Source organism: Pholis gunnellus (genome assembly GCF_910591455.1).
Source record: "Pholis gunnellus genome assembly, chromosome: 5".
NCBI lineage: Eukaryota > Metazoa > Chordata > Actinopteri > Perciformes > Pholidae > Pholis > Pholis gunnellus.
The window spans coordinates 27,595,093-27,612,090 of NC_136531.1; the positions used below are offsets into that span (position 1 = coordinate 27,595,093).

The 16,998-nt window shown below is 41.8% G+C and overlaps 1 protein-coding gene across 4 annotated transcripts in view; it reads right to left on the minus strand.

Moving 5' to 3' along the window:
- Positions 1-16,998, minus strand: part of LOC306696503 (uncharacterized protein) — a 76,381-nt gene that overhangs the window by 41,930 nt on the left and 17,453 nt on the right. For 2 of the 4 annotated variants that reach the window (XM_079160141.1, XM_079160139.1), the window contains exons 2-4: positions 11,872-13,389; positions 11,389-11,790; positions 8,116-8,341 (exon numbers count right to left, since the gene is read on the minus strand). In XM_079160141.1, the coding sequence (XP_079016267.1) occupies positions 8,116-8,341; positions 11,389-11,790; positions 11,872-12,990 (1,747 nt within the window). In that variant the 5' untranslated portion in view covers positions 12,991-13,389. The remainder of the gene's footprint in view (positions 1-8,115; positions 8,342-11,388; positions 11,791-11,871; positions 13,390-16,998) is intronic. The other 2 variants (XM_079160140.1, XM_079160142.1) reach the window with 2 other exon arrangements.

Genomic DNA, 16,998 nt, shown 5'->3' on the forward strand with positions numbered 1-16,998 from the left:
GTAAATGCTGAAACAAATGTTACACACAGCTCAAATTGAAAATGTTCAGGTTCGTTTTTGTTTTTGTGCCTAAAAAGCACTTTTATTGATTTTAAATGATGCACAGCCAGGCCTAAACTCTCTCAAATCATATCACAACATGTCAGCAGTCCTTTTTAAAAAAAAAATTGTCTTTGATAGAGTGAAGTATGCCTGAGAAATCAATGCCGGTGTACAGGTCAGCTGAGGTCAGCCAACGTCAATTCTGATTTTGGAAGCAGCCGATATAGCTGTTTTATTGTACTTTTAAATACTATCTAACTTTATATTTCACTTCTTTTATCACTAATAGTGTTCAATCTATCTAATACAGAAGTTTGGCATCATTTTGAGAGCCTGGGCTATATGAAAACTTGGAAAATATGGCTCATTTTCGTTAGAATTTCAGTTTTACGTGATGTATATGAACTTAACACAGCCTGTAATCGGCCGATTTGCGCAATTCCCACAGATTTGAATCCAGAAGACTCTGGGCAGTGCAGTCATTCGTTCTTTGAGTTGTTTACAGAATTTTAAGCCAATAAAATAATCGAAAACTGTGATCCGCCCCCATAGGTCAAACCCATTGGCCAAAACTGAAATTATTACTCATTGGCCATAGAAGCTCGTCAGAGACTCAGTTTTTTTCACAGCACAGCAGAGAGACGGCTTCGAAATGGCGGCACGGATACATTTTTTTTTTTTTAGATTTTCATCCAGGAAACATCTAAAAGGTACGGAGCATTTCAATGTTTATGATGATGGGCTGAGTTGATATCTGTGGCAGATCAATAGTAACTTTATAATGGTTTAAAGTAGAATAATTTGGAGGCGATCGTTCGATGCAGTTTGTTCTCCTCGTGCTCCTGGATATGAAGTGTGTGTGAAAGTGCCGTAGATCGCGGCTGGGATCGGTAACGGAGAACATTGCTCGCCTTCTCCTGGTGAGAAATAGGTGAAATTGTGGTAGTATTTGTAGTACCTTGAAGTACTTTGTGTATATATATGTTTTTGAGTGATTATAATAGGTTACATGGTCCATTTGATCAGAATCTCTTCGTCATGTACGTTTTTGAAATATTTTAAAATATCATTTCATTCGTTCTCAAAAGTGATTTGTACTACATGTGTACACTCTTCGCCCCCCCTCTAATCCCCCATTTGGCACTCTCGGGTTCAAGAGGTTTTAAGTCTGAAAAATAAAACTTCTAAAACTTTCCACGAACTGTGTCTGTTTGAGTTCATAGAGGAAGATTTTAGAGAAGATCTTAAGTATCAAACATGACCTTTCATTATTAAAGACTACTGTTGGGGATTCGACCCCTGAGAGACTGTTGTAAAGATGAAAAATTGACCACTACAGGGTTCCGTTCAGAGAACACGCAGTTTGTTCCATACATTACTGTATTCAGTCTGGCATACAGTTTTACAGCTTGGTGACAGATTTACAGATGTTGAAAGATGTTGAATGATGTTGAATGAGTTTGTACGAAGTTGAAAGAAGTTGAAAGAAGTTGAAAGATTCGATTCTACCGTTGGTCCTACATAGGATCTACCGTTAGCGCAACCGGAAGCGGAAACAGTTCGCAACGTCAAAATACCGTTTCACAATAAAAGCGCCTTAACTTTATCGTCTCTGTCAGTGAAGAATTCACAACAACTACTTTATTAATCTGTCGTATTTTTTTAAACTAAGCAACCAATCTACTTCCTGTTTACACCGGCACCATCACGCCCAGTGAGGTGCCGGTGTAATAGTCAGGTAATAGTCATGTAATATTCGTTACAAACTCTCCCCGCAGCGTTTAGGTAGCTGTTCCCTCCTGATTCAAATAGGGCTAAAGGTATATCCCTACTCTGTAGTGATAAACCAGGCTGTACGAACATGCTTAATGCTATTGAGCCCCGTGACACTACTCCTTCACCAGCCCATTCCTCCAGACCATAATTCCTGCTTTGTAAAAGAAAACAAAAGCCCAAACAGAGAATCAAATCAGACACGCGTCCTTGAGAGTCTCACCAGTGAGGATTTGGCATTTCTGCTTTTTTGCTGTATTGAAAACATACCGGAACGTACCGAACCGTGGCACCACTGTATCGTATTGAACCGAACCGAGAATTTTGTGAACCGTTACACCCCTACATATTATGTGTATGTAACTAAGAAAAGAAGAGACGTCAAAAGATATCAGCTGAGCAGTGAATGGAAAGCTGCTATTCTTTTTAATGCAGACACAAGAGTTTGAAACTGAAGTACATTCTAGTAAAGTTGAACATTAACATGACATACACAGCTGTTTCTGAGAGCTGACCAATTATAATATAAAAGAGGTAGGTATTCATCCCATGTAAAGGTAGACAATTAGCTTCACTACATCCATTTAGAACCAAACCCTGACCCAGAAATCACCTCTCTTTGATCAGAGAACAAACAAGGATCTAAACCTGTAGATGAGTCGTAGATGCAACAGAGTATTATTAGTTTAATGTCACACGTTATGATATTCATTGCCTCATAGCTTCTGAACTATTAAAAAATAGGAGGAAGACTAAGGTAAAAAAAAGTTTATTGGATTAGAAACGCAGACTTCACCTTTAATGTTAATGCAAAAACATTGAACTATTCCTTTTAGTCATGCATGCTCAATTCAATAAAAAGAAATGCTACATTCGGACACCAATGTGGATGTTAATTACCATGGCAACGGTCAAAGCATTGAATCAGCTTAGTTAAAGAGTGACACGTGAGCATGCTTGTGGGGACATACATGTGATTACGTCACATTTATGTGACTCGCCTTTTGGTCACCTTAGGGTAAATTAATGAAAATGAATGTAAGTCAATGTAATGCCATGAAAACACTACTTTTTATGTCTGTGTGTGTGTGTGTGTGTGTGTGTGTGTGTGTGTGTCTGAAGGAGGTTGAGAAAGTGGTGTAAAGACAAAAGTCTGCTTCACTTTCAATAAGAATATAGTCAGTAAAAACAGTGCTTACAATTATTTCATATTATTTTTTTTATTCACAAATTTAACTCATGGCATATTTAAGAACTTGTCTTCCAAATCAGAGAGCCCAGTACTGTCATATCACTCTGGCAGTGTCTGTGTTTCTCAGGACATGCAGCCTGATTTCCAGCTAACCAGGGAGGCCCCGGAGGTACTGCTTGTCCTTGCTACAACAGATGGATGCACAGGGATCTGCAGTGTGATTTCTCTGGCCTTTAAGCGATGCTTCATATCGTGGGCAGACACTAAGGTGTTTGGATTGGCCCCTTCCACAGTGATGACGTGCTTGTAGTCAGTCACAGTCTCATCCACTATTCACATAAGACTGAGGCTGTGTCTACTGGTTTCACTGTTGATTCCTCCTATAGCTCTCCACAATGTGCCCGTGGGGTCCTAAGTTCCTCTTCCATTCCTTATTCCTTGTAAATCATTTTACTGCCTTGGCTAATTGCTTTTCAGGGCATTGTTGTAAAAGAGAAAACAGGCATTCTGTCTCTTGTCCACACACCTTGCCTCCCTCTGAAATACATGAACTCTTTCTTCCTGTTTTTCCTCCTACTCAGAGGAGCTCACTCTTAACGTTGCAATAAGAAGACATGTATTATCATCAGTAATACATAATCATCAGTGATGAAAGAAACAGCATCTCGACAGCCACAGCTTAGTGCCATTCATTTATTCATTAAAAAGGTCTAGTACAATCGGTTTTGTTGATCATTTTGTCCATCCAACAGAAGAACACGTGTTAAACATGATGTGCTATACTTGGGGAATACCACTTTTTTGTTTAATGACCTGAATAAGTGTCTCCTCTACAGCATGCACCACAGAGACTACAGCAGACAGCTAACCTAACTCCCCAACAACATACAACCACTGATTTGTTGCATAAACATATAGATATCACACAAGTATTCTACTGCATTTAGGAGAGCTGCTTTGATGTGTGGCTCACTTCCTGTATGACAACAACAACAACAACAAACAACTTAACAAAAAGTAATCTCATTCTTGAAAACCTTTTTAACTAACAGTATTTAATGATCAGTTGTTTGGGACCAACCTGATGAACTGATCCTGGAAGACAGGAACAGACTAAATACCGTCACATATAAATAGGAAGATCGTTTGCAATCAGAGCTCCTCTATCTGAAACACAAGACATCTTGTCTCTAGGTCTATTCTCAAAGCTGACGTATGGCTGTATTTGCCCCTGCACCTATTTGAACGCACAGCCCTACTAATAAACGACTGATGACTAAATATGCAAGTTATCCTACTTCTTTTTTGGCCCCCAGGAAGTCTCTGACAGACAAGTTTTCTCCTGAATGACCTCATTAACACAGCTTTACTGTTGTTCTTTTGTGCATCCTGCAAGTGCTGTAAATTATTTTCATTTTATACATTTGTACTTAATACTGTTGGTTTTGTATGTTTACGACAAACAATTTTTTCTATCATTCTGGGTCGTACCACAATATTAACTGCAACAAGCTCATTTATCCACAGACATCATTAAAGTTTCTTTAACCAACTTTCTACAAACATGAATTATGGCTGCAGAGGAGAGAGAGAGAGAGGACAGAAAGCACAAAGAAAAAAGGCTTGTTATAAAGAGAGGGAAACAAGTTTACATGTGTTCACCGCAATTACATTACCTCACATTAACACACACCCATAGTCACACACACACACCCATAGTCTCTATTGGTGAAGGTAGAGCAGCCGTAAAACTTGTACTGCAACTGAAGCCAGCAGGAAACATCTGGCTTCTTTTGTTTTCAGTTGTGAGGAGAAGCTAGCCGTAGGAAAGCATCTGGAGTCTGTTACCCAGGAAATCATTGTTAGGTAAGAGATGGCTCTCTAAAGATTTGCCTCGTGCTTACTGTTGATACACAAAAACACACATGTACACACAATTGTCTGACTACGCCAGTCCAGACCTTTCAGTGACTACATTCCTCCTGCAATCCCCGACTTACAACATTTTTATACCAGTAAACTTGATACCTCATATATTGTGAAAAACCCACAGAGTGTATGATAATACTTTCTTATAATAAAGAAAACTGGTGGCTCAGTGTCTGTGGATCATAATAATTGATTGGAGAACTCATGGCAGCAAATGCAACAAACATATTCAGACATATTCCTCAGTCCTAAATCCTTCTCAATAAAAGTGTCTCCTGATCTGAAGCTCTCAGCCATATGTTATCTACAAGGATAAGGTTGTGAGTAGCATAGCATGTGTTCTGCCTCAGGTACACCAAAGCAGTAAACGGTTGAGTGACATAACCAAATCCACAGAAAAGTCAAAGAATGAATCAGCATAGCAAATAGGAAAGACGACCGTATGCTGCGGCATACATGTGGCCAACACAGGACACATTCAACTTATAAGTGACATGATGTGCGGATCCATGTTTAGCAGTTTAACAGATAGTGGACCATCTATTGACAGGTGTTTTCAAGACCTGACCCTAATCCGACCACTTGATAAAAGGTTGACTGCTCTCATTCAGGTGCATTTATTTTTTCTTATAAGCAGATATAACTGTTTACAGAAACCTATCGTATCTAAGAACAGATCAAAAACATTACGAACATAAATAGATCGGCTAAACCTGTAATGGAAAAGATTTGTAATGAAGTCAGGACCAAATTCAAAATGGCCCAATGTAGAAACACACACACACACACACGAATCCATTTATGGCGATCTCAGTATGAGGTCAAGAGGCATCTGTTTGTTCCTGTGTATCAGCAAAGAGGGTCATCACCAGCATATTTACTAACACACACACACACACACACACTCGCGCACACACACACATAGACTAAAGGCTACAGCAGGCAAGGGCAAACTACGGCCCGTGGGCCATATATGGCCCATTGGGCTTTTTAATTCCTAAATATTGGTACAAAATTGTCCAAATTATAGTAAAGAACGCATTAATTTTGCCTTTTTCCTGCAATACCCGGCGTTTCAGTTGGTCCCACTAGATGGCGCACTCCAGACACAATTGACCTTTGCTGGGGTCTGGTCTATTCTCTCTAGATGATGCCCACACCCGCATTCACTACTTGATTGGTTCTTAGCAGTCACGACTGTCCTTCCCTGGTTCTTCACACCCCTATCACGTGACCCGTACCCGGAAGCTCACAGACAACAACAGCCTTGATTACCGATCGACTACCAGGTTAATTCAATATGGATGACTGATTACAGGTGTTACTGACCGTGTTGTCTTTACTAGCAGCTGTTGTCCAGTAAAAGTCTGCATTATTACGGAGGAAGCAGATGTTAATGGACGATTAGCAAGCGGCGTGTCCCGCGGCGTTATCAGACCTACGGAGCGGACGTCTGAAGTCCCGGTTAGCGGCTTTAGGGCGGGTGATGGACACAAAACGGAGGACTTTCCTGTCCTCATTAATGCTTATTTTGTTCTGCACAACTATTGTGAAGTTCACAGATAAAATGTAAAGGAACAAAATTGCTCTCCAGCAGGACAGAGACTTCAGACACCAGCAGAGCTACGAGTGAGAACAGACAACAACGAAACCGAGAGGAAACGAGTGAGAGACGTGTGTTGACCACATTTATGGATCATAATCTAGTAAACATTTATGTGTAAGTGTTGATTTTAAAGTAAATTTGATGTGAGAGAGAGAGATAGAGCAAGACCCGCAGCGCTGTAATTAATGTTAAGTCTGAAAAATAAAACTTCTAAAACTTTCTGCTAAATGTGTCTGTTTGAGTTCATAGAGGAAGATTTTAGAGAAGATCTTAAGTATCAAACACGACCTTTCATTATTAAAGACTCCTTTATTACTCTGTCGTATTTTGTTTAGCTAAGCAACCAATCTACTTCCTGTTTACACGGCACCCGCATACCCAGTGTACGTGAATAGTCACGTGATATTTGTTTTCAGACGCTTTAGTCTGGACGGAGATCATTTCTAAAACGATGCTGAAACGCCGTGTGGACGGAGATCGTTTTTGTTTTAAAACGAAGAACAAACTCCCTTAAACTGGATGAGTTTAATGCTTCACTAAGCGAAGTTAAGTTTCCAAACATTAGGAGGATGGCACAGAGGATGCTGGTGTTGTTTGGCTCTACCTACGTGTGTGAGCAGACGTTCAGCGTGATGAACATTAACAAATCACGTCACAGATCCGTGTTAACTGATGAACACCTCAGATCTGTCCTGAAAATGGCCACAACCAAACTGACACCAAACTTTGATGCACTGGCAAAAAAGAGTGAGCAACAACACTGTTCCCACTGAAATTAAATGCAAGTTTTCTTTACTTTTTAGGTAATGGCTTTTACTTGTAATTTATATTAGTTCACACAAACTCTCCATCCATCTGCTACTGGCCCGGCCCGTCTGTCAAATTGTAAAACTCAATGTGGCCCCAGAGCCAAAAAGTTTGCCCACCCCTGGGCTACAGTGTCAGGATGTTACTGACATGACACCAAAAGCACAAAGCGACAGACAGGAAACAAACACCAGCCTGAAATTCCTTTCAGGATAAAATAAGAGAAGAGAAAGGGGAAACAAAAAGAGGATGACTGAGAAAAAGGAAAAAAAAGATGAAAGCATTAAAGAGGAAAAATGATACCCATGTGTTCTTTAACTTCCTATTTCAAAGAAATCGAGAGTTTTGCTGTTATTCAACACTGCAGCTGAAACACACTAATATGACACGACCACAAGTCACCAGATGCACACACACACACACGTGGAAATAAGTGTGGAAATCACAAAACAGCGTATTCTAGTGCCTGAAAAACAGTGTGTGAGGAGTGTGTGTGTGAGTGTGTGTGTGTGTGTGCGGCATGTGGAAGGCATTTTAATTTGCAGGTCTGCAGTATCAGCCTGCTCATTTCCTGAGTCTGCTGCAGAGACAATGACACAAGTCTATATGCCTGACAGACAACTGAGAAGCGTGTTGTCGAGCAGAGCAGACATACAATCCATGTGCCACTGTGTTTACATTCAAGGGATTATAAAGTAAATGTGTCTTGTACTGAAATAGCTCATGTTTATGTCTCTACATCCGTGCAGAAACCATATTGACTCACCCTGGCACTGACTTTGGCTCTGCCTCGTTGGAGATCTGCCTCCAGTGCTCTGTCCACCCTCTCCCAACGTGTAACCATCACTCTGGTTTTGTCTGGGTCCAGGAATCCCCTGTCCTGGAGGTCCGGTCCCTGAACCTGGAGGTGGAGCCGGTCCCAGGGGCCCCTTATCCACTCTGGTGCATCTCCCTTGATGCCTGGAATTGGGCCCCAGCTTTGAGGAGACTTTCTGTAGAAAGAGATGACGTTTAGTGACAGCGTCCCAGCCGAGTGACCCCAGCTCCGAGCTGCGCATTGAGACCATGGTGTTAGCCATTCCCCGCTCAGTCAGAAATGTGGACTATAGGGAGGCGGTGAAGGAGAAGAGGGGAGGAGTGAGGGAGAGTGTGTTAAGACAGAGGGGGAGGAGGAAAAGAAAGAGCAGGAAATAAGAGGTAGGAGGGAAAATTGCTGCAACCACAAGAGGGGTAACAAAAAAATTGTATTGTGTTGTACAATCCTGTCTCTGACCAGGCCTATTTTTTCTCTCTCTCTGTCTTACCCCCACCCCCAACCATTCGTGTTCCACCCCCTCTGACTCTATAAACACCAGCACACATGGAGTGAGTTTGTGGATAGGGGCCTGGCATTTGTCTCAGACTTTTTAAAGACTCAACACATAGCGACTGCTTTGTTTTGTATTTATTACCTATTTGTGCAGTCAGGCACTTGAGAGAGTGAGGAAGAAGTTTGAGAATGTTCACAAATTCATTCTTAAGTAAATTTAGGTAAAAACATTCACTAATAAAATCCCTTTTGCCTTGTCACCTCCCTACACAGAATCACAGAGCAGAGCTCAGTCAGAGGGGATGAAACACTTCAGATTGTTCTTGTAACTTACAGACTCCTCAACTTTTCAGCTGAGCCAAGAGGCTGCGCCCAAGGATTACTGTAGCATACCAATACGCGCTAAATCATGTGTTGACATGTGAGCTGGCAGCTGGACTAGGCCTAACTGATGCTTTGTTTGGTAATACACGGGTGGGTGGATAGTGAATGTTACTGCACACGTGTAACACCATTTGTCTGAATTTCGATAAAATAAAGTTATGATAAATTCAAAGGTCCTTCAGTTAATCTAATTGAATCATTTAGACATCTGAACTCATGCTAGTATGAATGGGAATATCATCAAATAATAACATTTAGGGAGGTATATGACAAATACTTATGACCATAATCACGAGCATTACAGTATAAAGGCTGATGCACAGAAAACAGCATTGACATGTGTCTTAGAAACATATTAGTTTCTAAGACACATGTATTGGTTACTGTAAATGTGTTCTAAACACACCCTGCGCTGATATACCCTTGAGGCTACCTATGAGAGGATACGCTGGGGCAGTTTTTAAACCTGTCCCTTTAAAAACACATACCAGACATACCAGACAGAGCACACACACTGTACACATACCACTCCCTCATTTAAAACACACTTTAAGCACTTTTGACTTTGTCTCTCTCTGTGTAAGTAAATTATGTTAAACAACAACAACACAGCTTAGGGGATCAGGCAACTACAGCTCAAAAGGAAGATTTGCATCAGTTTTAATTAGTTGAATATACTTTTCATAATTGCATCCTACCTACCACTGAGTAAAAATGTTAATGACAATGTTAAACTCCAGTCAACTCTGCTTGAGCACATACCATGATTGCTATTTTCCATTTAGCTGCAAAGCTGGAACTACTTTTCATTGCACATAAAAATAGTTATTCCACATATAAAAAAATAAGATTCACAAATATATTTCTGACACAAATATTATTGTTTTAAATAAATGTAAAATAAATACACATGATTTTTTTCAACAGGGAATTATCTGTAGCCAATCAGATGTCACCTCCATTTTCAACCAATCACGTGTCCCCACGAGGGTATTTCTTACGTCATACTCAGCTCCCCGATGTCTCGCTTTCATGGCAGGGCTAAATGGCGGCATGAACTTTAAGTGTAGATGGGGCCAAATTTGTATCTAGGTTAACTTGTTTTGCCCAAGGACACATCGACATGGAGTGGAGAAACTGGGGATCGCCAATCTTCTGATTGGAAGATGACCCACTCTATCTCTGAGCCACAGCTGTGCATTCTCTCTGAACAGATCCACTTTCGCCTTACCAAACCCATCACCCAAAATCGGAACTGGGTATGTGGGACTCGGTTTCCATTTGTTGTGGGATGGACCTCAGCAAGATATTCTGCAGCGCAATACTGTACCCCTGGGATGTACACAGCTCTGATGGTTGAGTAAGTGCCTATGTAACCACAGCAGCCGGGCTGAGCGCAAGCTGCCCTAGCAGTTGATGAACTTTTAGTACAGACAGTTTATGTGAAGGGATGGAGGATTCCCCATTTCCTCACAACTTGAGACTGGCATATCCCAACCCTTTCAGAGAGGGATGATCCCGTGTACTCTGATGTATGGGAATTCACTCAGAATTCGTCACGTCCTGACAGAAAACAGGGATTTTTCCAGCATGCCATGTCTGACTGCAGTGAGCCAAACCATCAATCATCACCCTCCAGTGCTCTCGAAGGGAAGGAGGGAGAGCCAGGAAGAGTCTGCCATGGAGAGAGCTGAGCCAGCAGACTCATGCCCCTTACAGCGGTCCTCAACCGGGATGTCCGGAAATTCGCAGATGGAGACGTTCAGCTCATCCATTGGCAAAGTATTCAGACAGTCTGTCCAGCTGTCGTCCCGCCAACTTCAATACAAAGCGCTGTGAAATCCCCTGCTCGATACTGCAGCTCTTCTGTAGGCAAGAGGGCACAGATCTGGCAAGCGGCCTGCGGGGTAGCTGCTAGCCCGGCATGGACAGCACAGAGGCAGCTTTCACACCTGAGGTGAGGGGCAAGATGGGAGGAAGTAGCCGATGCGGCAGCCGGTACACCGATGGACACCACTAGACCTTTTCATCTTCTTTACTTCACTTGTTGACTGCTTGACGCTGAAGAAAAACTAGGAGAAGAACTATGGTCGCAAAGCTGTTATATGTCACATGTGCAGACGTAAAGGTGAGCCATATTATAAGGGCGCTAAAAGAATCTTCAAGACTGTGCATGCTTGCGGGAATAAACCCAATAGTGACAACTCTTAAGAGGGTGAAGCCGATACGATATAGAACCTACATCTCATTTCAGATCTGTTTTGGGATTCTTGACTGATCACACAAGTTTAAGGCAGACAAGCTTAGTTTCAACACAATTTAACATGATTAGCGCATAGTACTTACCCTGCTAGGATTTATTGATTTCCCCACAGCAGCCTCAGTCTTTAAAGTTTTTCCAGTACCTTCATGAGCATCTTCACCTGGATGTTTAGTCTCCACACATCCAACTATGTCATGTTTATCAATCACTTCTTGGACAGCCATCCTGGGAGTTTCCAGGGCTCCTTCCTTAACTGCCTCAGATGTTCGACTGACAGCCAAACTCTTCCTCTCTGGCTGAGCGGAGCCATTGGCTGCTGTCTGGTGGTTGGTTTTGGGGTTACTGCTCTTTCCTCCGATAGATTTCAGCGCCACGGCTACTTTGACTGGGCCTGCAGATGACCTTTGCTTATTACCCCCATCCCCAGTCTTTGCTTCCTTCCTAGGAACAGCTCTCTTTCCATTGGCTGGAGCAGATTTGTTCTGCTGAATAAAAAAGAAATTAGAAATGTTAGACAGAAGACAGCTCTACAAAATGTATACATGAGAGCCTTTTATAAACACTACCTGGTTGGGTGTTTTAGATGGAGACAGGTTGGGCCGTGATCCAACTTTAGCCTCAACATCTTTCAGATCTAGTTTGGAAACTCTCCTTGCCTCCAGACTGGATGCTTTGATGGCTGTGGACACAGTTGTCTTGGGAGCAGTTGAAATGGCAATGGTTGGTTTGGTTTTTGCTGCTCTGGCTGGCTGACTGGTGTTAGGGTCAGATGGTTTGGGCCCCTCAGCGCATTTTTCAGTTTCCTCAAGTTGAGAAAATGTGACTTTGTTAGCATCTTGATCTGGATTGGTAGGAGAGGGGGACGAAGATAATATCTGAGTGGTTTCACAAACGTCCTCAGAGGGAGGCTCTGTCTGGTCTTCCCTCTCATCATCAACTACACTCACAGCCACAGTCCCTTCTGTCGACACAGCAGAGCCACCTGGGTTCATCAGGTTGTCGCTGGATTGACTGATTGAGCTGAGGGTTATGCTTCTTTTCCGCACACCCATGTCAGAGCTCACAGACAGAAACAAAGCCTCCTCTTCATCGTCATCAACATCAGCAGGGATTTCTGTTGCGTCGGAGTCTGGAGTTGAGGAGCCATGCCTTCTCCCATTACTGCTTTGACTACTGAGGTCATCATTGCCGCTGTTCGTCGTCAGGGACAGTGCCAGTGTCAGGTTGTCATTGTCGTTCCAAGTGTCTTGACGGTATTCAAAGCTGTTTGCGTCGAGGTAAACAGACACTGAGTTGTCATTAGATTCTGATATCCCTGTTACTTTTTGTATCTTTCCCACAGAGACATCATCATTGTCATGTGGTTTACTTTCCTCCTCTGGTATCCATTTTGAAATTACAACATCAGTCATTTTGTCCATTTTGGTAATCACTGTAGTCGTCAGGGTGATCTCAAACATGTCATAGTCCAGAGGGCCGTCGGTCAGGCCCCCACTGAGGCTGCTCAGACTCCTCAGTGACTCAGGAGACGACTCTCCCAGACATGATGAGTAGGAAGAGGAGGTAGAAGAGGAAATTGGGAAAGCATTCCCATTGTAGTCTCCTGCACCATGAAGAGGAAGCTTCATGGTCGATCCATTTTTCCTCCTGACAGGTAAACCCTCAGTGGGCTGAGAAACACTCATCTCTGGACCAGAAGATACAATGTTCTGATCTGTGATGTACAGGTTTTTATTTGCCAATTGGCTTTCTGTTGTTCTTGATGGTTCTGCAACAACTCTGAACAGTCCTCTTTATAGCTTCAATCTTCTTTATACTCTCTATATTGACATTTGATAGAACGTCCAATCCATTCTCCGTGGGGCAGTATTGGCAGATTTCTACAGCTATGTTTAGATAGTATATTCAGTATGTTTCTGAGTTGCAATCCATCCATTTATACATTTTAAACACTGCACACAGATGCTGCAGTATTTCCAAAAGGGCTGAAAGACATTGTGTCCTTGTCAAGTGCAGGACTGTCATTTAGAGAATGTTTGAAGACCAAATTCCACATTTTGTCTTTACTCTGCTGTTGAAGACATCTGAAAAAAGCAGCAAGAAGAAAATGTCATGTTTAAATTGTTTAAAACTTGTAGTTTTGACAAAACAGCATAACAGTATCAATCCAATCAATTTACTTAATCTCAATTTGGGATAATCAGCCCTCTTTCCTATCCAACATTACAAACATCAGCAATACTTAAAATAAACTTGGTGAACTTATATTTCACAAAGATGATTCATTTTGTTCAAATTAAACCAGCAGCTGAAAAACCTGAAACAAATAACAAATAACAAATATACACACACACACACACACACACACACACACACACACACACACACACACACACACACACACACACACACACACACACACACACACACACACACACACACACACACACACACACACACACACACACACGTGTGCATATACTGCCATGTTTATTTAGGACATTTAGTAGGAAACTCATATTCAAGTAAGCAGTTTTAAACTTAACGTGATATCTAGAACTCCAGTAATTGACAAGAATCAGCTGCAAATATTAAATATCCAAATTGTTGCTAAAACAGTTAATGTAATACATTCAACAACATTATCATTTCAGTATCAATCATTTTGAAGTACATCTTATTTTTTGCCTAACTGTCTCTCTGTTTGCTGCTGAGACAACCCATTGTTTGCACACTGATGGTAGAAGAGTTGAGAAACGCTGCCCTCTGCAGGCTAAAATGAAGAAGTTATAGATATAGATGTTCATATTTGCATCACTGGCTGCAACTACAATGATGGTGAGACACAAACTCTTGGAGGTGTTTCTGATGAACAGCCTTGTGAAATAAGTGTAAAGACCAGTCAGAGAAAGTCAAACTCCTTGGAAGTAATGCACTTGATGTGGAACAGTGATTTAGACTGGCATCATTCATTTTAACAACCAGAAGCACCATGTTTAGATGAAACCCATTGAATGTAACACGGCTGCCTATTCATGAAAGCATGTGCATGTATGTGGGTCAGGGACAAAGAGAAAAGAGAGGAGCAACTATATAACGGCAATCAAATCCAGGACAGTGTTCCATCTCCGCTATCCACTAATGACAGCAGGGTCCCTGGGCGACACAGGGAGTTGACTCAGTTCCAGGTCGACAGATAGAGAGAAGGAAAACAGTTAAAAGCCTTCAACTGCTCAGGAAAACGTTACCTCACTGAAACAGGATTGGTTGGGGCAAATCAGAGAGACGACCGGACTCAATCATGGCCTCATCAAACAGGCCTGTCACCTTGGTTTCACTGATAGGATTGGTTTACAGGATTGATTACAGGGTTTAGGCAGGCATTATAGCCATAGCGGATAAGATAATGACACTGGTCAGAATGCAGGTATGAAAGCAGAGAGTAGTATATGACAAAACTGTGCAATATTAGCTTCAAAATATGTTGACTGTTGTAAAGGTTGGTGATCGATTGCATCTGTAAAAGAGGGTATAGCCACCACTACTTATCAAATAAATAAAAGAGCACCAACTATAGCCCTCATCACAGGTACATCTTAATTGTTTACTGCAGGTGATTTAAGAATAGTGCAGGTGATGGATAACACCTCCAACCCCATGCGGGACACCCTGGCAGCTCTGTGCAGCTGCTTCAGCCACCGGCTGATTCACCCCCGGTGTGTGAAGGAGAGGTACCGCAGGTGGGCGACTGTGGTTAAGTAGGCAGGGCTGACCTTCAATCAGAGGATCAGCGGTTTGATTCCCGGTTCCGGCTCCACTAGCCGCATGTCGATGTGTCTTTGAGCAAGACACTTAACCCCAAAATTGCTCCCGTAGCTGTGCCTACGGTATAGAAATGTGATATAATCTGATTGTAAGTCGCTTTGGATAAAAGCGTCTGCTAAATGACTGTAATGTAATGTAATGTCCTTCAATCACATCAATCAACAGTGACGTTAGACAAAATGAATTGGCCCAACAGCTACCTAACTCCTGCACACCAGTGTTCTCATGCCAAATTTTCTGACATCCGCACCCAAAAATCCTAAATAAATCTTGCAGACATATATGTGACAAGTGTGGCTCACATTTAGTCCTCTGGTGCTAGAAATCAGCCTACTTCAAACATTGGAAACAGCGGCGTAAGGTAGTTACAACGTGCCCCCAATGCATATAGTTAGTTATGAAGTATGCCTGCACACACACACACACACACACACACACCATTAAGTGTATTATTTATGTTTTACCAACAATGTGTTTGATTTTACAGACGCAGGAGTTACTTAGGCTATTATATTGGGGAAGTAGAGAGGTCAAAGAGAAAGTTATCAGGACTAGCCACTGTATATCATAACATCTCTTCACATTACATTGGACATCAACTTACTATACATATAACCCTGCAATTATCTTTGTATATCTGATTATGAAAAAATAGTTTTTTTTTATAGTTTACGTAGAATAAGCATTATTTTGTCACAGATTCCTACTGACATTACCAAAAGAAAAAAGAAAACCATGGGTTTGTATTTTCAAGGACATATATAGCAAATGGCACCATTTCAAATTTAACTGAGTTCGAACAAAGTTTCTAATTTCTCCCAAGGGCCCATTCTCTGCTCAACACATTGTAGGAGGCCTGCTCTCTCTGGGCTACCCCACCCAACGGGCCCCAGTACAATCGCATGGCCTGCCCTGTCTATATATATATATGGCCCTGGTTGGAAAGATACAGGGAAAATAAAACTTGTTGACTCCCACTTCAAAATGGAAGTGATGAATTCCTTTCTGGTGAGTTGGCCTGTCCCAACTATGAGAAATTGTCAGGAAACAAGACAGCAGCTGCCCTCTGGCATTTACCGGGCTATAGGAACATTGCTATTTAAATTCGCCTGATGAAAGATATTTTCATTTTGGGTTACGTGTCACCGGACATGCACGTTCTGTCTTTCTTATGGTGTATACAAAAAAAGACTTTTATTAAGCAAACACTTAAGGACAGAATGACACCAAGTAAGAGACCGTCCTACATTACACTCAAACTGAGTGAGCAGCCCACTTTCTCTGACATGACGCCTTTAAAACTTAACTGACTTTCTCTGAATGGTATGAAGGCAAATCACTGTCAAAATCCGAGAGCGCAAATGAGATCCATGCGCGCACGTATTTTACTTTGACGAACGCTTTTTTATCACTCCACGAGCAAAAGTCGCTCGAGAAGCTTAAACCTGTTCGCTCGCGAAACTTTATTCTGCTCGCTCGCGAGTAGTTTTTCTTTTTGACAGTAAGTGGGCGGACCCAGTCTCCATTGTATCTCTACATCTAATTGGTTACAATCCTCGTCTTTGGATAAACCGGATATTATATATTTATATATAAATATTTTTATATATATAATATTTTTTGTTTTTTTTGTTCCGGGTTCAGAGGTCACAAAGCCCGTTGTCTGTTACGTGAGCGCAGGTCACCGAAAACATTATATTTCCCACAATTTAAGCTTCTGCATTTTCCAAATGCACTAGTATTATTCAAACGTATTGTTCGGTTCATAAGCCTCGTACCGAACGGTTTAATACGAATCAAACTCACTATAGTTCAAGGCAGCTGTCAGCTGAAAGTAGGGGTGGTTCCATCTCTCCCGGTCCCAGTCT